Source organism: Tamandua tetradactyla, chromosome 2 (assembly GCF_023851605.1).
Source record: "Tamandua tetradactyla isolate mTamTet1 chromosome 2, mTamTet1.pri, whole genome shotgun sequence".
NCBI lineage: Eukaryota > Metazoa > Chordata > Mammalia > Pilosa > Myrmecophagidae > Tamandua > Tamandua tetradactyla.
In genome coordinates this window covers 136,497,200-136,517,657 of record NC_135328.1, presented here as the reverse complement: position 1 = coordinate 136,517,657, position 20,458 = coordinate 136,497,200, and the positions used below count along the sequence as shown (strand labels likewise).

The window sequence follows — 20,458 nt, the reverse complement described above, 5'->3', positions numbered from 1 at the left end:
ATGTGCATTCCCCCAAAGGTATTTTGAGTTTGGAGCCAAGTTTTCCTTCTGCTTGGAGGCTCGAAAGTGGCTTAGCAAAGACAGACCTTGCCTGTAACAGTTCAGAATCAGTGAAAAAGAGGTCCTAGCACTCGCAGCTGCACCAGTTTCAGACATTAAACCAGTACTAAACGTAAGCTGTGTGTGATGAGCGGTGGAACCCTTCACGTCCCCTGTCCTTCTCCCATCCAGTGGAGCTTTTGGTGAGCTTTAACAAGATCCTCAGGAAAGGGCCTCTGAGGCTTGGGTGGTGGTTTCAAGCAATTGCTCTTGTTGGGACAAAGACGTAGAGAGGAAGTAAAAACCAAAGCTCTGTGAATTGAAATTGTATTCTGAGTATGACTCTTGGGGATTTACAGGAAGGCTTGTGTTGAGTATAGAAGCCTGCTTTTCTGGGGAGGTCTCTTTTGTTGGGTCAGAAAAGCACCTGTTTGCTTTCCTCACACCACCATTCACTGGTGGCACTAAGAGGTTCATTGTAGGTGATGTCTTTGGTGACAGTAGCAGCAATTTCAGCTTGTTATGCCACAAGCCACCCCCAGAACCCTACAGACATCAGGATCCTGCCTACGCATTGATTTCAGACTTCTAGCCTCCCGAACTGGGAGATAGTGAGTTTCATTTTTTTTTGTAAGTCACTCAATTTGTGACACTTTGTTATAGCAGCCCCAGGAACCTAAGACTGGACAGTTCCCATTTTCTACTATTTTTTTAATTTGTTTATCATTTCCCTCTACTCATCCCCACTCCTGATTGTGAGTCTGTGGGTAGTAGGAAGCATACCTTCTTGTTCCCTGCTTATTCCAGAGCCAAGAGCAATTCCAAGTACATTGTGGGTGCCTGGTAAAGACTTTTGGGGCATCTTCAGTACCCCAGAAAATTTTTTTCACCTTTTCTAAGCAGAGAAAGGAAGCACAGGGTGCTTGACAGAGCATGAACTAATTTGGGAGTCAGAGGACTGGGATCCTGGCATGAGCTGTCACTTCCTTAACCTGCCACCTAGAGTATGGCCTTGAAGGATTCTGACTGGGTCTTGGTTTCCCTAACTCTGCCCTAGGGAGAAAATCCCTACCCACTTCACAGATGGAGTATGTCTGTAAGATAACACCATATAAATGCAAGATAGTAAGGTTTCAACCATTTAAGATCTTACAGGAGGAAGAGGACATTGTGGCACCAACACAGGGAAGGGAGGGTCCTGAGAGAAAATAGATTTTTCCTGATACTAAACTCTTAGATGGGGTGGCTTTGGGGCTCATCGACTAATTGAGTTGAGATTTCAGTCATTTCTTACTCTTCCAGAAAGGTTTTTTGCCGTGGTACAGCTTGGTTATTTATAGCAAAATAACTGTTTCAGAAAAGCAAAGCAATAAATGCCATGGACCTCAAGAAGGAAGGCTTCCTGAGATACTTTTTAGAGTATTTATATAATAGTCTGTCTCTTGAGGTGGATCCAGGCTGCTTCCTGTTCTTGGGGTTCAGGCCTGTGGATGGAGGCAGTCTAGACCTAGGGCAGATGAAAGCAGCAGCCCATAATACTCTGGAGAGGCGTCTAGTCTTTGCTGGGCCTCCTTCACTGAGGGCTCCGCAGAACTGTGAGTGGGGCAGGCTGGAGGGTTTGGGGCAGGGCTTCTGAGAATGGGTTGGCCTAAGCCTCGTGGTAGTAGCTGGGGGGCAGGGACAGGGTTCAACATTCATAGAAACAGCTTCAGATTTAGTGTGTTTTTCTGCTGGTAACTTCTTCCTGTTCTGTGGACTCCCCTGTGTTCCCTGACTGTGTCTCGCCTGAAACCTCTAACCTGGCACAAAAGCAGGGCCTGGCATCTGACCTCTTTCCCTCTAGTGCAGGGTTTTCAGAAAGATCTCTGACTCCCCACCCCAGGACCTCCACTTTTTTTTTTAACATTTTTTATTGTATAGTATAACATATATACAAAGCAAAGAAAGAAAAAAAGCAATGATTTTCAAAGCTCTCTTCAACGAGTAGGTACAGGACAGTTCCCAGAGTCTGTCATGGGCTACTATACGATCCTCTCAGATTTTTCCTTCTAGCTGCTCCAGAATATAGGAAACTAGAGGGAATAAATATATATATATTTTTAATCATCATATAGACTTTTTCTTTTTTTTGTGAAAAAAAGCAATAATTTAAAAGCACAGCATAACGATTAGTTGTAGAACAGATTTCAGATTTGGTATGGGTTACAATTCTACAATTTTAGGGTTTTACTCCTAGCTTCTCTAAGATACTGGACACTCAAAGAAATATCAATTTAATGATTCAGTAATCATAATCTTTGTTAAATCTACCTTCTCTGCATAACTCCACCATCATCTTTGACCTTTCTCCCACTCTTTAGGGGTATTTGGGCTGTGCCCATTCTAACTTTTTCATGTTGGAAGGGGCTGTCAATAATATGGGGTAGGAAAATTGAACTAGCTGATGTTCTGGAGAGATTGGGCCCTCTAGGTTTCAGGACTTAACTGGTCCAGGGACCCATCTGAAGTTTTAGGTTTCTGGAAAGTTACCCTTTGTAGTACATGGAACCTTTGTAGAATCTCATGTATTTCCCTAGGTGTTCTTTAGGATTGGCTGGAATGATTTTGGTTGGGGGTGGAGGCCTCTATTTTTGCCTTACTTTTTGGGCATGCCCTGCCCCCAGTAATGTCCTAGACAATCGACAATCTAGGATTTAGGTTTATCTAGCTTGTGAAAAGAAATATTTCTTTTGCTGTGTTTCCTCTGTTCTGCTGCTAAGTTTGCTAGCCTTTACCGTGATCATTTGAGCCTCCATTTCAGAGTTTAATGAGAAAGAAGAAGACATAGATAACCTGAATGAATAGTTTACTTATCTTTATTAAAGATATTGAATTTGTAGTTTAGACCTTCCCACAAAGAAAACCTCAGGTTTTAGAAGAAACCATAGGAGAAAATCTTTGTGGCCTTGGATTAGGCAAAGTGTTCTTAGATTCAAACAATTTTCTGGATTAAGTGCAATGCTTGAAAGAAAAACACTGATAAATTAGATAAACTGATAGGTATCTGTCATGGTCAGGTTCATGTGTCAGTGTGGCCAGGTGGTGGTGCCCGGTTGTCTGGTCGGACAAGCGCTGGCCTGTCTGTTGCTATGAGGACATTTCATGGATTTAGGTCATGATTGTAGTTGACTGCATCGCTGATTGCATTTGTGTAATCAGCTGTGGGGGGTGTCTTCTGCAATGAGTGCCGTTTAATCTAATCACCTGAAGGCTTTAAAGGAGGATTCAGAAGAGACAATCACTCTTCCTGCTTCAGCCTGTGAGCCTCTCCTGTGGAATTAGTCCAGACCCTGCGTTGGAGTCTCCAGCTTCACAGCCTGCCCTACAGACCTTGGACCCTTACATTCCCACACTTGTCCAGCCAGCCTCTCCTGAAGACCTTCATTGGTTGCCAGCTCGTGGCCTGCCCTACAGACCCTGGACTCTGCATTCCCATGGTTACATGAGACACTTTTATAAATTTTGTATCTACGGATATCTCCTGTTGATTCTGTTTCTCTAGAGAAGCCTAGCCAATACAATGTCAAAATTAATCACAATATTTTCGTCCTGTGAAATATACTGCTAAAAGCAAAAAGACAAGCCAAAGAATAGAAGAAAATGTTTATAAATGGTATCTCTGACAAAGGACTTATATCCAGAATAAATAAAGAACTTTCAAAACTTGTCAATAAGAAAAAAGTAGCCAAATTAAAAACTGGGCAAATGATTTGAACATGTACAAAAACACCACAGAAGGTACACAGATGGCGACTAAGCCCAGGAAAAGCTGCTCCAGATCCTCAGTCATTGGAGAACTGCAAATTAATACCATAGTGTGGGATACCTCTGCACACCTTTTAGAATGGTGAAGATAAAAAAGACAATGCCGAATTTGGGCAAAGATGTGGAGCAACTGGAACTCTCATACACTTCTTGTAGGAATGCAAAATAGTACAGCAACTTTGGAAAATAATTTGTCAATTTCTTACAAAGTTAACCATATACTTACCATATGAACTAGCAGTACCCATTTCTTATCCTCCAAAAGAAATGAAAATTTACTTTCAGGCAAAAACATTTATACAAATATTTATATTTATAGAAGCTTAATTTATAATTGCCAATGACTAGAAACAACCGAAGTGTCCTGAAATGTAAATGAGTACATGAACTGGCTCATCTAAACAGTGGGATACTATTCAGCAATATAAGGAAAAAAACACTATTGACATATGCAGCACCATGACTGAATTTTAAATACATTATGCTGAATGAAGGAAACCAAACTCAAAAGGCTACATACTCTGTGATTCCATTTTTATGATTTTCTGGGAAAGACAAAGCTATAGGGATGGAAGAAAGATTAGCGATTGACCTCCAAAGGGGCATCAGGAGAGAATGTTTTGGGGTGATAAAACTGTTCTGTACCTTGATTCTTGTTCCACAACCCAAAATGTATAGACCTGTACACCAAAAAGAGTGAATTTTACTATATGTAAATTTTAAAATAAATCATTTGAAGTGATTTTATCATTGGATCAACATTTAATGCTTACTAAGTACTGTTAGATGCTGGGCTCCATGATAGAGAAGAACCTCAGAGAATGTACAGAGAAGCTCTTCCATGCAAATAACTGAATTAAACTGTGCCAACCTGTTCATCTGCCCACCTTTTTCCTCCTGGCATCATTAGTACACTCATCACATTTGCAGTCCATTCCTGAAGCTAATGGCTTTGCTTTGTGTAAAAAATCTGCAACACCAAAGGATTTCACTACCGCGGATCATTCTGTTCTTGGATGTTGGTCAGGAACCTAGGATTCTTGATGAATTAATACTTAGCAGTTAGAGGGTAATGGAAACCTCACCTCTTCTGGGAAGTTTTCCTCTCAGTCTACAGGTACCGGGGCTTATTTTTCTCCATATTCTGGGAATCTTTATTTCTTGCTATCTGGAGGACAGTAGAGCTTTGTGGTAATTGCATAGGTGATAGTGCCAGAGAAGCCTTAGTTTAAAAGGTGGCACAAAAGCAGTGATCTGGGGCAGGTAATTTAACCTCTTTCAGTCTCAGTTTCTGCACCTCTAAAATGGGGACAATACTAGTGACTCTCTTGTGGAGTGGGTGGAAGGATTAAATGATAAAAAGCGTGTACAGCACATAGCCCAGTGCTTGACATACTTAGCATGCAATAAATGGTAGCTACTGTTATAATCATCCTGGTTATCGCACTGTAATAATTTTTTGTGTACAGGGTTGTCTCGCCCTCGAGACCAGGAGCGTGATGAGGACAGGAGCTGTGCGGTGTTGGTTTTTGCATCTCCAGTGGTTAACCAGGTTTGTGTGTGTGAAAGATGTTCATAGACGTTTGTCAAATGAATGGCTGAATTAATTACTGAGTGGAGATACTGAAAGCCTTTATCCTCACTGTGTACATTGCCCTCACCAGAAAGTACCTGTGATGTACCTGTTATCTCATAGAGCTCGAAGACATAAGCTACAACTCTGGGCCTTTATTATCCACACCATCCTCAAGGTCAGGAGCTGCAGGGCCTTGGTTGCCTACTCCCAGGCTCGCTGAACAGTTCAGAATCTCCTGGGGCGCCTCCCTACCTGCTGCAAGCACTGGCTACCTTTGCTCCGTTTCATCCAGGCCCACCTCCCGGCATTTATGCAGGGACACAACCACAGGATCCAAGTCTGAGGATGGAGTTTTATAGCATGTCCTTTGACACAGCCACATCTTGGTGACTTGACTCCATTTCCTCTGTGGGCTCCAGCCTCTTGTGTGTGAGGGTCGGGAGGGTGGTGGGGTGGGGTTTGGACATGATATATCAGCAGTTGTGGTATTCTCCAGCTATTCACAGAGTTATTTTCAGTTAACGGCATCAAAAATATGGCAAATTGTCTTGACTGATAGGTAAATTAGTCCAGTGAGAGCTTATGTCAACTTTAGGTCTCAGCTTTTGGTGCTGCTTGATTTGTATTTATAAAAGTGTGAATGTGGATGTGGATACTAAGTATGCTTAGTAGAATTTGTAGTTGGCAGACAGATCGTGTCTTCACAGATTAGACCAATGGACCATACTGAATGGGGAGGAATTAATCCCACCATGCATTTGCAGAATGAGGTTGACTGAGTTTAATTGAAATGCATGTGAAAAAGACCCAGGGTTTTTAGATAACTGCAAGTTCAGTACACAGTCAGGAGTGTAATGTGGCCACAAAAAAGCTAACACTATCAGGCTGCATTAATGGAGGCATAGGCTACAGAAGAAAGGAGGTGAATGATGGTCTTTCTCTCTGTGCAAACAGACTTCACCTTGAACATGGTGTTCAGTTCTGGTAGTCACATGTTAGGAAGGACATTTATGAACTGTTAATGTCAGTGGAGGGCAATTGGAGTGATAAAGTGACTTAGAACCAGTTTGTTTAAATAACGATTGGAGTGCATTAACTTGAAGAAGAAAGACTTGGTGGGGTGACTGACAATATTTAAAGGGTTTCTTTTTGAGGAAGTGATTTGACCCATCCTGTGTGCATCTAAAGCAGCACTGTTCAGTAGAACATTCTACAACAAATGAAATGTTTGATAGCTGTGCTGTCCCATAACTACAAGACATATGTGGCTTTTAAGCACTTAAAATGTAGCTAAGAACTAAATTTTAAATTGAATTTAATTTTGCTTATAATTATCACTTTAATTTAAATAGCCATATATGGTAGGGTCTACCGTATTGGACAGTGGATCTCTAGAAGGCAGATAATGGACTAGACCAGTGGTTGACAGATTTTTTTCTGTAAAGGCCCAGAGAGTGCATATTTTGTGATTTCCAGGCCTTGTGGTTTCTGTAGCAGCTGCTGAGCTCTGCCATGGTACTGCAAAACAGCCATTGACAATATGTAACTGTGTTCCAGTTAAACTTTATGTACACTGAAATTTAAATGTCATATAATTTTAATTTTTAATTTTTTTTCAACCATTTAAAAATGTAAAGACCACTCTTAGCTCACAAGCTGTACAGAAACAGCCAGCAGGCTGAATTTGGCCTGGAGTGTAGTTTGCTGATCCCTAGACTACAGTGTGGGTAGAAGCTGCAAGGAGGCATGAGTTAGTTCAACAAAAGAAGGTGGTGTATTAATTAGAGATGGCAAGAAATGGAATGGGCATCCTCAGTAAGTGGTGAGTTTCCTGTCACCATGGTGTTCAAGAACAGGCTTGGTAATTAATTCTCTGACAAGGAATGTTATAAAAATGTGTCCATTTAGTATAATTTATACTAGAGTTTTCCTCTAACTCTGTAGGAGTATCGAAATCAGGATGACATACGACTGCTTCAAAATTGTACCTGTTTTCTAGAGGGAAGTAAGTTGTTTTCTCTCACTTGGTACTTAATTCCCCAACATCACGTTGTTGGAACAGGGATGCCCAGGGGTGGTGTGCGGCCTTCATTGCTTCAGCAACTTTGCCAAGTGTTCAGCGCCCCTGGGATGCACTGTCGGGGCAGGGGTCAGTCCATTAATACACAGCCCAGGAAAGTCATTGCTGAAAGACAAGGTCTCCTCCCTCTAAAAGAGGACATTCCACTGGCTAAGGAGAGCAAGGCACTGGATTTTTTAATTTAATTTTCATTTAACTTGTGAAACTTGAAATTTTAATATTAATTTTTTTATTTATTCAAAGAAATCAAAGCTTAATCTGCTATTCAGACCTACAGCTGCAGACAGGGGGGCTGGAGTAGTACATGTGGACTTGGGAGACTTCACCCCTGGGTTCTTTCTGTGGCTGTGCCGTGGCTTAGTCTGGGATTAGAGAGGGTCACCTACCACATTCTCTCCTCCAGACAAATGGGGAAAATGTGCTTTCTGGGAGTTTGAGTCTCTTTCCAGAATGGACTTTAGGACCAGAGTCAACAGGACTAAGCTGTCTGATCTGATGGAGCTGATGGTCCCAGTCTGTGGTTACTTCTATTACAGTTAACTCTGCTTTCTTGTTTTTTCTTTCTGTCTTTTGCCTGACTTCTGTCCATCTTACTTCCCACCAGCGTTTCTACCAGAATGAACAAAGATAAAGAATAAATAACCATTCTTGAAAGGAGAGAAACTGAAATTTCTCATTCAAAGTTTTTAGTTTTTTTGTACCTCTGTCCAAACCCCAACTTGCCCTTACCAGAGTAAAATTTCCCCTACAACTTGGTAAAGCACAGAAGTCTGAAAAAAGTTTTTAAATATTTTTATTGATAAATTTTAACACACAAACATTCCATACATAGTGTACAATCAGTGGCTCATGGTATCATCACATAGTTGTGTATTCATCACCGTGATCATTTTTTAGAATATTTGCATCACTCCAGAAAAAGAAATTAGAAGAAAAAAGAGGAAACTCATACATACCATGCACCTTACCCCTCCTTCTCATTGACCACTAGTAATTCCATCTATCCAATTTATTTTAACCTTTGTCCTCTCTGTTATTTGTTTATTTTTTATCCATATTTTTTACTCATTTGTCCATATCCTGGATAAAAGGAGCATCAGACAAGGTTTTCACAATCATACAGTCACATTGTAAATGTTGTATGATTACACAATCATCTTCAAGAATCAAAGCTACTGGAACACAGTTCAACAATTTCAGGTACTTCCCTCCAGCCACTCCAATACACCATAAACTAAAAAGAGATATTTATATAATGCATAAGAATAACCTCCAGGATAACCTCTCAGTCTGTTTGAAATCTCTCAGCCACTGAAACTTAAATTTTTCTCACTTCTTTCTTTCCCCCTGATGGTCAAGAAGGCTTCCTCAATCCCTTGATACAGGGTCCCAGCTCATCCTGGGATTTCTGTCCCACGTTGCCAGGGAAATTTACACCCCTGGGAGTCATGTCCCATGTAGGAAGGAGGGCAGTGAGTGCACCTGCTGAGTTGGCTTAGAGAGAAAAGCCACATCTGAGCAACAAAAGAGATTCTCTGGGGGGACTTGTGGGCCTAATTTTAAGTAGGCTTAGCTTATCCTTTGCAGGAATAAGTTTCATAGGGACAAACCCCAAGATTGAGGGCTTGGCCTATTGATTGATTGTCTCCATTACTTGTGAGAATATCAGAAATTCTCCAAATGAATGGAGTATTTTCTCCTTTTTCTCCAGAGGGCTGAAAATATTTTAGTTTGAATTTTTTTGTTTTGGTTTGGAAAATGTTAAGCATACCCAAAAGTTGACGGAATAGTATAACCAACCCCATGTAACCACTGCCAGCATCGACAGTGAGCAATTCCTGGTCAATCACGTTTCCTCTGTACCCTTTCCTTTCTGCATTTGTTTGAAGCAAATCCAGTGTTTGACATTGTGTATTGATACACCTTTGCTCTAACATCTTGATTCTGCATATTCTGTTTCAGATAATTGCCTTTGATGAGTTACGGACGGATTTTAAGAGCCCCATAGACCAGTGCGACCCTGTTCATGCAGTAAGTAATGGGTGCTAGTGATGGGAAGGGTGATGTCACAATAGGTTCCCCAGGGCCTGTGATGAAGGGCAAAGATTTTTTTTCCAGAATGGTAATCTCTATTTCTTTTTAAAACCTCTTCCTCTTCTTCATTTCTTTTATTTTATTTTTTTATATTCAACTCTTATTTTTTAAAATGAGAGTTCTAACTTATGATAGAGACTACTTTTCTCATAGGGCTGTTTCTTAATTTATTATTTATTTTATTCTTTTAATTTTACGAACACTTTCCCTTTCCCTTTTCCTCTATATCCGTCTCTCCTGGTAATTTCTAACATGCTTTCTATCTCTTATGAATTTGCTATTTCTAATCATCCCTTGGAGGTGATAGCATACAGTTTTTGTCCTTATGTGTCTGCTGCTTATTTTACTGAGAATATTTCTCAAGGTACCTCCATCTTACAGCTTGTCTCATAACTTCATTTTTTTCTTTATGGAGGGCAAGGAATTTTTTTCCCAATTTTTTTTCATTTTTTCATTTTATTTTTTTAATACTAAAAAACACCAAATAAATGCATACATTCCTATTTTGATCATTCCTTTCTACATATATAATAAGTAATGCACAATATCATCACATAGTTGCATATTCATTATCATGATCATTTCTTGGAACACTTGCATCTATTCAGAAAAATAAAACTAAAACAGAAAAGAAGAATTATACATACCATACCCCTTACCCCTCCCCTCCATGGATCACCAGCATTTGAAACTAAATTTATTTTAACATTTGTTCTCCCTATTATTCATTTTTATTCCATTTGTTCTACTCGTCTGTTGGCAAGGTAGATAAAAGGAGGGAGGGCAAGGAATTTGATGAGTAGGATGAATAAAGGAATAAATCTGCCTTGACAGCCTCCACCTGGCTCAAGCTTACTGAGGAGACTGCTCATTGTTTAGGCCTCCTGAGGTCTTGAGATATCTTGCAAGTCGAGTATGAAAGTCCCAATCATCGGGGTGGGTAGCTAGGCTGCAGCTGTTGAGTCTCAGGGGCCTGTGCTAGTGTTTTTCGATTACCCATCCTTGAACAAGCAGAGTGGCTCTATGTTTGTCAGCATGTTTGTAGGATATGTAAGCGTCATTAGTGCCCCCCCCCCCCCCCACTTTGCCTCTTCACGCAGGTAGAGACTTGGGAGGTATTGATGAACATACCTCCCAGCTCCATTATCCATCACCCATGTGCATCCCCCTTGGGAGGCTCTGTGGTCCTGAGGCCAGCTTGCCTCCCACTGAGGAAGCTAATGCAGTCTGATCACTCCGGTTGTTTGGGTTCAGTAGGTGAAAGGCCACCCACCTCAGCATGCACTGATCCTGGAGTTTTATTGCTTTGTCGTCCTCCTCTGGCACTGCACTACTGTCCCTCCCATCGCCCTTGCTAAGCCTTCAATTGGGAGCCTCTGGATGGATGTAGAAAGAGATGTTTGAATGCAGGTGAAGGAGGAGGACATAGTTTCTGTTGGGTGAGGCTGGATATTGGCCCTCTGGTTCTCTGGTCTGTGTAGCCCATGTTCAGAGCCAGGGAGCAATCTTTCCCACACTTATTCCAGACCAGAACAGTTAGGTTCAAAAGATGGCACGTGCACAGTTAATGTGAGGATGTCCCTTCCAGGCCATGGTGTCTAGGGCCAAGGCAGGATTCTGTCAGTTTGAATGGCTTTCTTGGTATTTTCAGGAAGAAGTAACAGAGAAAACCCAGGCTCTTTTAGCATGCTATCATCTTAACCTGAAAGGTTTATAGTATCATTCTTTCATAACAGGGCAAGTAAGTCTATTCTCCCTTAGCTGCAGGCCCTCTGAAGAAGGATGTGCTCTTAGGGTGGTACCAGTAGACCATTTTGTGGGACGATTCAGTTTCCCCTTCTTAGGGGGTTATTGTTGGAATTGTACTTTTTTGAGTTTTCTACTGTGTGCTAAGAATGTTATATGCATAATCTGTAGTCCTCCCAATTCTGCAAGGCAGGCATCATTAATCCAATTTACAGACCATGAAACCGAGTCTCATGAGTGAAGTCTGTATTCAGATCCAGGTCTGGCTGTCTCCCATGCCTGTGTTCTCACCACCTACTCTACACTGTGTCTTTAAGGGTCTTGGTTTTATAATAGCTGATCCCCTTTAGCGTTAAATTCTTTGATTCTATGAAACGGAACCAAACCCTTTCAAAGTAGACTGTGTAAAAAAGAATTTTGTTGCAAGCTGAAAGAATGCCTAAGATTCTCTTGACAACTTATTATACTCTATGAAACTTATTAAAATTCATTTTATTTCCATCTGCCACCCCCAGCACCCACCTTTGATAACTTAGATTGGCCAGGGCTAAAAGGGTTTCACCCTGGATCTCATTTTTTTTCTAGGTGCTTTTGTGGCACCATCATTAACCACCTGGATTGTCGATATCTGCCAGGTGCACAATACTGCTCCAGCCTGAGGGACAGCTTCCATTCCAGAATGCCGGGGAAGTCGAGTCTGCTTCCCTTCATCTCAGTTATTTGGGTGCAACTGAGGAAACAGCTACTCAGAACATCTTGAGCTTTCTTGAATCATCCCAGGTTATATGCTAGGGGAGAAATCTGTCCTGCCACTCAATTCCATCATGCAAATTTCACACTGGATTACAAGTGATTGGTGTAACCATAAGGCATTTTTGTGGAGCCAATTTCCACCTAACCATGCTAACTCCCTTCATTTAAACAAAACAAAGAAAATTAGAACTTGAATAAGCTCCACCAGGAGCGTCTCTTAAAGGTCAGTGCAAGAATAGAACCTGCACATAGTAGGTGCTCAGTACATGTTTGTTGATAAAAGAATGAATGAATATTGAAGGGCAGAGTTGTGTGACATAGAAGCTGGGTCTCAACTTTGTTTTACTCCTATTATTATAACCACACTTTAACTAATTTAATTGAGGAATCTGGGTCTTTTAAAGCTTAGATAGCTCAGAGAAGGACTAAAGCTCCTAGATACCCTCAGGAAGTACTCTTCTCCAGGATTTAAGAAAAAAACATTAATTTCCTAAATGGGAGAGTATTTGACATATTTTTCCAGTTCTATGATGGTATTCTCTGGCAGGAAGTTAGATGCTTTGGATGCCTCATTTAACGTGTCTTCAAGCTCTCTATTCTGTTCCAAAGTCCCCAGAGTAGGATTTCAGGCTCAGGTGGCTTGGAAAATGCTGCTTCATTCATTCGGTAACTTGGGTCCTGGAAGGATTTGTGTTACACACAATTGCTAATGGGTGAAATGCATTCCTAAATGAACATTGAGGAGGCCCTCTGGTCCTTTGGATTTAAGATCCCCTAAATCATCAAATATTGAAGGTAACTCCCTTCTGGAGAGAAAAGGAGGGAGAATGCTCTGTTTTCCCCACTGGTTTCTATGTTAATCCTTTCCCATCTGGGCATGCAATAGCACTTGAAAATAATGAGAGATGTGGACCAGAGGATCTGGTCTAATGGGGAAGGAGCTGGTGTTTGTCCTGTACCACCCTCCTTCATGCTTGGTATCTCCAAGTTCTTTTGATTATTCTCCAGTTAGGCAGCCTGGATGCCCACCCAAGTGTTTGTGTGTGTTTGTTTGTGTGTGCATGTGTACTTGAGGAGTTTGCAGCCTGACACTAATTTGTCCTGTTTCCTCTGGATTAAAGTCTGCACGGGAATCACTGTATTTATGATTCCGTTAGGGAAACTGAAGTGGCCCAGCCACCAGTCTTCTTCAGATTCAGGAGGAATCTCTTTACCGATAAATCTGTGACAACCAATTTGCTTCAATAACGAAGTTCTGGGAGACACCACAGCTGTGTTCAGTGTAGCTCGGGAAATCATGCACGTCACTGCAGGGAAAGGGAGGCAACTCCATTTAGTTTAGGATGTGAACATCGTCACCTGCCCAGACACAAGGGCATCTTCTCTCAACAGCCAGCCAGACTCCAGAGATGAACTTTAACTTTTTGACAAGTCTTACTTAGCCTTGGAGCTGGGGGCGTTGGTGTGTAATTTAGTGGGGAGATTGCTTCTTCCAAATACACTGGCTTTAGGAAAAACAGAGCAAACAGTCAGAGAACTTGCCTACATTAGGCACTAATCAGAGCACATAAGGCTTTTTGAGAGCCAAATGGCAAGTCCTCCTGGGAGGGCAGAGTGCAGACTTTAGGAAGTTCTGTGACCATGTGGTGCCAGATCTGAAGTTTTACCATCTTACATATACATGGAGGCTGAGAGTCTTTGCCTATAGTAAGACATACAGAAACTTTTTCTGGGCTGCAGACCCCAAAGGGCTGAGAAGGAAGCTAAGCCCATATTATTTGCTGGGAGAGTTCTATGAAGAGCAAATGATTACAAGGTAGAGGGAAAAGAGCCAAAAACTCTGTTAGAATAAGCTACTGGTAGGAGCATATTGGCAGTGTGGCCCTTAGAGGTCTCTGATGGGTAATGGTTCCTCTACTGGGGGCTGAATGTGGGGGCTCCTCACGCTCTTTCAACAGAATCCCTAACTTCCCTCCTCCTTTCTGTCTCATGCACCCCTGACAGAGAGAAAGGCTGAGGAACATCGAGCGCATCTGCTTCCTTCTCCGAAAGGTCAGTGCAAGAGCTCCATGGCAGAGGGTAGAGGAGTCCATGATGAGGGGTGAGCACAAAGTAAAGAGGCTGCTGACACTCGGTGCCTGCTCAAGTCCTATCTACCCAGGAAGGCAGTGGAGGGGGGAGGTGGGAGTAAGCTCTCCATTCTTTGGAAATCTCCAAAGATGAGAGGAACTATTAAAAGGGGTGACCATCAGTCAAAGTGTCAGGGCAGCACTGAGTATTTGCAAGTGCCCTCTGGTCTGATTTGGAGGCTTTTTGTCTTTGTACGGTGATGGATGGAATTAGGGCTGACTACTTCTTCATTCCCTTTGTGTCATCTAGTGCTGGTCTCGGAACGCTCCCTCCTTAGGCAAGTTCTTAACTGGATGCTGGGTTTCCTTTGAGGTTACAGGCTGCCACTCAGGTTTGCAGTTTGATGGGCATCACTGGGGGTGTCAGAAGGGTGGGATGGAGGAGTGAAGCCATTCAGAGAGAGAGCTGCTCTGAATGACTGGGTGGTAGGTCACAGCCACCCTTAACTCACTCAGGAACACGGCGCATATAGACATACTCACCCAGCAGCTTAAGCCTGGCGTTGAGCTGAACTCTGTGACCTGGCTGGGGGACCACTGTGCAGAGAGACTCTTCTGTCTTCGCTAATCAGGAAAGTCACTTTTTGGAGCAAAGTATAGTGAATGGCAGCTTACAGGTAAAATAAGCAGTACCCATGTACTTTGGCCAAAGGATATCCCTGATCTCTGTCCGGAGTGGAGGGGAAAGCAATCTGTTTACCTGCCAAAAAGGAGATTTTGAGTCTTACGTGAAAAGGAGAGAAACCAAATGCTATGTCAACACTGAGAGAAAGGGGAAAAAAAATTGCAAATACTTGAAGTTTTTTTTTGTCTTTCAATATTGATACCTTTCATTTGGAGAGTAGTTTAAAACCAAGAAACCAATTATTTTTCTAGCTAACTACTTGTCCTGTAATATTTTCTAAGGAACTCTGTGTGTTAGAATTCCATATCTTGTATTTCACAGCAGGCTGGTATGCTTAGATAACACTTGTATATGAAAATACTAGTGATCCAAAGAACAAAGACTAAGAAGATTATATAACATTTAGATTTAAGGGTAATCCCTGAATTTGTGAATTATTTTCCCGGATGATAACTTGGATACTTACAACTTGCTCCAGCCATCACCTCCATAGTCTCTGGTTTCCTTTAAGACTGATGCATGAGTGGGATAAAATTGAGTCATGACTAAATAAAAATTTTGTTTTTCAAACTCCAAGTTGCCTCTTTTTCCCCCTTGACCATCCTGAAGGTACCATCCTATGTTCACCGGCACAGTGATAATCCACATCCATCACAGTTTAGCCTTGCACATCCTTCAGTATCTCTCAGCCATTGACCCTGGCTAGAAGGCAGGCAGTGGGCATCTAACTGTCTCTACTAAGGTCTGCTGCCCACAGCCATACAGCACCGGACCTTCCCAAGGTCAAAGCCAAGGATGTGAAAGTAAGTGGGCTGTGCAAGAATTAGCATTCCCATTTGCAAGTTTGCATGTGGTTTGCATATGTTTCTATGAAGAGTAGACTGCGAATTTTACGCCAGTAAACATTGTGCTCCAAGTTTTTTTGTCCTTTTTATTTACCCATGCTCCTTTCTATCCAGGCTACTTCTGTGAAGTCAAAGGCAATTGCTATTCTTTGTGGTGGAATATACCAGAGAAGAAAGTTTAAGACAGACATCAAAGGGCATGGAAGCACTGACTTCAAGATTTTTACGTGTTATAATGGCAGGTGTGCACACACACGCCATAGCTTAATGGCTTTCTAGTTCCCGTGGCAATTTGCATGGTGAATGGTGCTGAGCACCTCCTGGCTACTTTAGGCAGAAACAAGCCACGTGCCTGCACCTGCATTGTTTTGTGCTCCAGACCTCTTACTGCAAGCATGTCTACCTTTGAGTACTTGGCTCTATAGGTCTTCACCTCTGTTTTGGTGCTCTGGGATAACCATAGCCATTTTCATTGATGTCAGCATGATTTCTTTGTCACTGTAATTTCAAGTTATTGACTCTTCTAGTTGGCTGTTGAGTTCTTGTTATACCTCACAGGTTTAGTTTCGTTTGATAATTCTCTGTAGTCTCACAGATACATTTGGGTATTGGACATGTAAGTCTGTGTCCTCTCATTAGAATATAAGTTCTGGTAGGAAAATAACTTTGTTCTGTAAGGTCATATCTGGTGACAGAGTACATAGAATAGTGCATAGCCTTTTTGTTTTTTTTGCATGGGCAGGCACCAGGAATCGAACACGGATCTCCGGCATAGCAGGCAAGAACTCTGCCTCCTGAGCCACGGTGGCTCGCCTGTGCCCAATACTCCTTTCATTTCTTCATTCCTGTGGTGTTCATGGCGTAGTGGAACATTTACTTATTTTACTACACTTACCATATATATGAGGTTTGTATTTGAAAGTAGATTTTAACACTATATTGTAGTCATTTTTGACACCGAAGTCTCTATTCTACAATTTCTCCTATCACTTTCTTTCATGTTTATGCTTTCTGCCCTATTTGTAGTCTGTATTTTAATGTCATTAATATCTTACCCCAGCCAATTGTGGTTCGTTCAACTAAGGAAGTGGTATAGGTGGTGGGATATGTGTAGGCTGCTGCTGCTTCCAAATCCTGCCTCTGCCACTATTACCTTTATAACCCAAAACATGTGCTGTCATTTGATGGCACTAAAATGGGGGAGGAGGGTATAATAATAACAGATCCTCCCTCATAAAGTTGTTGTGGGACTTTAAATGAGATAGTATATGTATATCTAGCTCATAAGTGCTCAATACATATTAAATATTTTCTTAACTCTTAGCTTCTACTTAAAATCCCTTATAACGTCCCTTGGTGCTGAATTAGGCTAAAGTAATCCTTGGCTGGCAGTACTCCCCTGACAGCCCTTTCCCATTTTCTTAGTTCAGTACCATTTGGTGGTTGAAAGGCATCACAAGGTGGGACTGGCCTGGGCTGCCTGCCTCCGGCCTCTCTCTCTTTCTGGAATGGGCTTCTGAGTTCAGATTCCCAAGCTGGGTGTGTGTGTTGGGGTTGACGGAAAGGGTTAATGGGTCTAGTTAGCATCAGCACCTTCTGGAATCTGTACCTTCCAAGAAATTTCTTAGAACTGGTCTCCTAAACACCCCAGAATGTGATGCATCTCAGCAGCTGATTGTTGTTAAACCACCTCCTCAGCTTTCTGTGGGGAAAGGAAGGGATTTTCAGAAATCCATTTTTAGCTCTATAATTATCAGAAAATGTGTTCTCTGGGTAATTAATTGTTTGAACTGCAGGATTCTTGTGTCGACTTGTGCTTATGATTCATTTTTCATGGCAAGAGCCCCTTGGTTCTTGTGACAGACACTCTGGTAGGCTCTGTGGATGGGCTGTAAAGTACAGGCTGGGAGCGGGAAGTAGGATGGAATGCAGAGGCTGGTTTATCTGCTGCTTTCACCCTCATTTGGAAGAGGCTACACGTAGGCCTACTGCATCTCCCTTTTCAAGGGACAGTTTGAGGAAATGAGCTGAAGTGAGAGCCCCAGAGACTGGGATGAGAACACAGGGAAACTGTGTCATCCCACCTTGGGATTAGCTATGAAATGTTCATGTCTCGTAGACTACATTAGACAACTGTATGTCTCTGTGCTTCTCTAATTCATGGCCTGATTTTCTGAGGAGTGTATGCAGTCACACTGTAGATTTGTGACATTTATGAATGTAGATGGCACCAGTGGATGGATAGTTTTCACTCTCTCCATTGACCTGTCACACTGGGATATGAGGAGAAGGAGTGATGGACAGTGGGGAAGCGAGGAGGTGAATTCACGGGGAAGGTACAACCGGGCCTGTGGAGGGGCAGGCATCCCATGCAGAGGTGGTAATGGCCAGCTATGCCCCTCTCCCTTTTATGCTTCTCAGATCCACACACCTCTCTTTTTGGGGAGGTGTGAATTGAAGCTGTGAGTATAAACCTAAATCCACTACGAAAATGCCATGGTGTGGTTCTGTAAGCAGGGGTTGGAGGAGATGGGAAAGTGACATGACATTTTTAAGGTGAAGAGTCAGTTTTATTAAATGAGGTGTTTGCCTTATTGTTCCCAGTGCTTTGCCTTCTCCCGTATCTAGGACTGGCTGCATGATTTGTGGGCCGGTAGAAACGTGAAAATGCGTGGCCCCTTGTTAACAAATTGTTAAGAATTTTAGAATGTTGACAGCAGAGCATTAAACCAAGCTTGGGCCCTGTCTTAGTTTCCGAAGGCAACAGAGTAACACAAACTGGGAGGCTTAAAACAAGAGGAATTTATTGTCTCACTGTCCTGGAGGCTGTAAGTCTGGCAGGGCCGTACTTCCTCTGAAGTCTACAGGGTCCTGGCGGTGACTTGCCGGAGATCCGCAGGGTAACTCAACCTCAGGCTCTGTCACATGTCCGTCTTCTCCCTATATCTGTGTCCAGATTTCCTGTATTCTGTTTATAATCTGCTTATAAGGATGCCACTCATGTTAGACTGGGCCTCGCCCTAAACTAGTTAGGCATCATCTTAACTAATAAGATCTTCAAAGATCCCATTTCAAATAGGATCATGATAATGGGATCAGGGGTTCCTGATCTTTTTGGGAGAAACAGTTCAATCCATAACAGAGCCCTTCTAAGCCTGGGGCCCTATGCAACTGCACAGGTTATGCACCCAAGAAGCTGGCCCTGTCTGTACCCATGACCTTTGCCATAGGATTTTGCAGGTCTTCTGGCTAGAAGCAGAGTTTATTTCGCCTCTCCACTGATGGACTCAGGCATGTGACTGGGTTTGTCCAGCAGAATGTGGGCAGTAATCTGAGTGTGCAAGTTTTAAACCATGTCTCTCCCTCTTGCACTTCTGACATTGCCAAGGCTAATGCAATGGCACAAGGAGGATCAGTGGCAGGAGGGACAGCCCTGAGCCTACCTGTAGCTCAAAGCCAAGCCCACGAGGTCACGTGACCACCCCCTCCAGCCAATCTGCAGACATATGAGAAAGTAAACTTTGTTTCAAGCCTCTGAATTTTGGAGTGACTTGTTAGGCAGCATTGTTAGGGTAATCGCCAACTAATACTGTGAGCATTTGTGACTTTTAAAAGAGAGTAAGCATTTTTTTAATGTGGTAAAATATTTATTAGGACATTAATATAGAAGTTTACCTCTCTAGTGAGATGAGCTATGAATCCAAAACAACATGCTTTCTCATGCTTTTCAAAAGTAGCATTCTAGTACAGAACTGCAGGAAAATAGGTATATATATATATATATATGTATATATATATATATATACCCAGCTGTTTTCATAAATAAGGATTTGTCCTTGATCCTTTTCACATATGCTCTTAGTTCTCTTTCTAGGTTTTTAAAAGTGATTTTATTCTTTGTCACAGAGCAGCCATTCTGCTGACGCTAAAAATTTACAAGCTCTGTCCCAATTTCTTTGACTTAAGAGGAGGCTGCTAAATGCATTTATATAATACCAGAATCCAGAGAAAGGCCCGTGTTGCTTTGGTGCATAATATTTATCATGCATTAAATACTTAGAAGAATGGTGAGACGGTAACTTTTCTCTAATTACTGGCATTTCCAGCCACCAGGGATTGATTTGATTTCAAGGTTTTTTAAAAGCTGTTAATGCAGTTCTTGCTGAAGGGCTCTGGAGAGAATGGTCTGTTTTAATTGAGAGACCTATTATGGTGAAGAGGGACACACAAACTCAGAGGCAGTTATGCAGAATGCCTTAGAGAGAACAGATCATCCTTGACTCAGAAAAGTTTTCCAGATTAGAATTCTGTGTTGCTTGAGGGGTCTCTAAAACATAATAGTAATAACAGCTTGCATTTCTTAAGAGACTACTATATGCTTTAAAAAATATTAACACTTTTAATAACCACCACAACCCCATGAAGTAGTCACTATTAATAGCCCTGCTTAACAGATGAAAAAATTGAGGCTTAGAGAAGTTACGTTTATATGCCAGGATCTCACTTCTCCTAGGTGGCAGAGCTGGAATTTGACGGAAACTCTTGTCTGACTAGAGTCCCCGTTTTAAATCACCGCATTATAGAGGAAATTGTCAATTCTCTTTGAAAAACACTCCTTGAGGACCACCACTATAGTTCTGTTGCTCAGCCATTTTAAAGGGAAGCAACGATACCAAAAGCCATGTGGGGTCCCAGCGATCCTGTAGCATACTTGGCTAACCTTTGATGGGGGCAAGTGGATTCCTTCAAGGCTCTTTTCTAATTCCA

At 42.0% G+C, this 20,458-nt stretch overlaps 1 protein-coding gene across 3 annotated transcripts in view; it reads left to right on the top strand.

Moving 5' to 3' along the window:
* Positions 1–20,458, top strand: part of CNIH3 (cornichon family AMPA receptor auxiliary protein 3) — a 207,985-nt gene that overhangs the window by 137,178 nt on the left and 50,349 nt on the right. The window contains exons 5-7 of one of the 3 annotated variants that reach the window (XM_077149129.1): positions 5,313–5,395; positions 9,462–9,530; positions 14,097–14,144. In XM_077149129.1, coding sequence (XP_077005244.1) covers positions 5,313–5,395; positions 9,462–9,530; positions 14,097–14,144 — 200 coding nt within the window. The remainder of the gene's footprint in view (positions 1–5,312; positions 5,396–9,461; positions 9,531–14,096; positions 14,145–20,458) is intronic. The other 2 variants (XM_077149130.1, XM_077149131.1) reach the window with 2 other exon arrangements.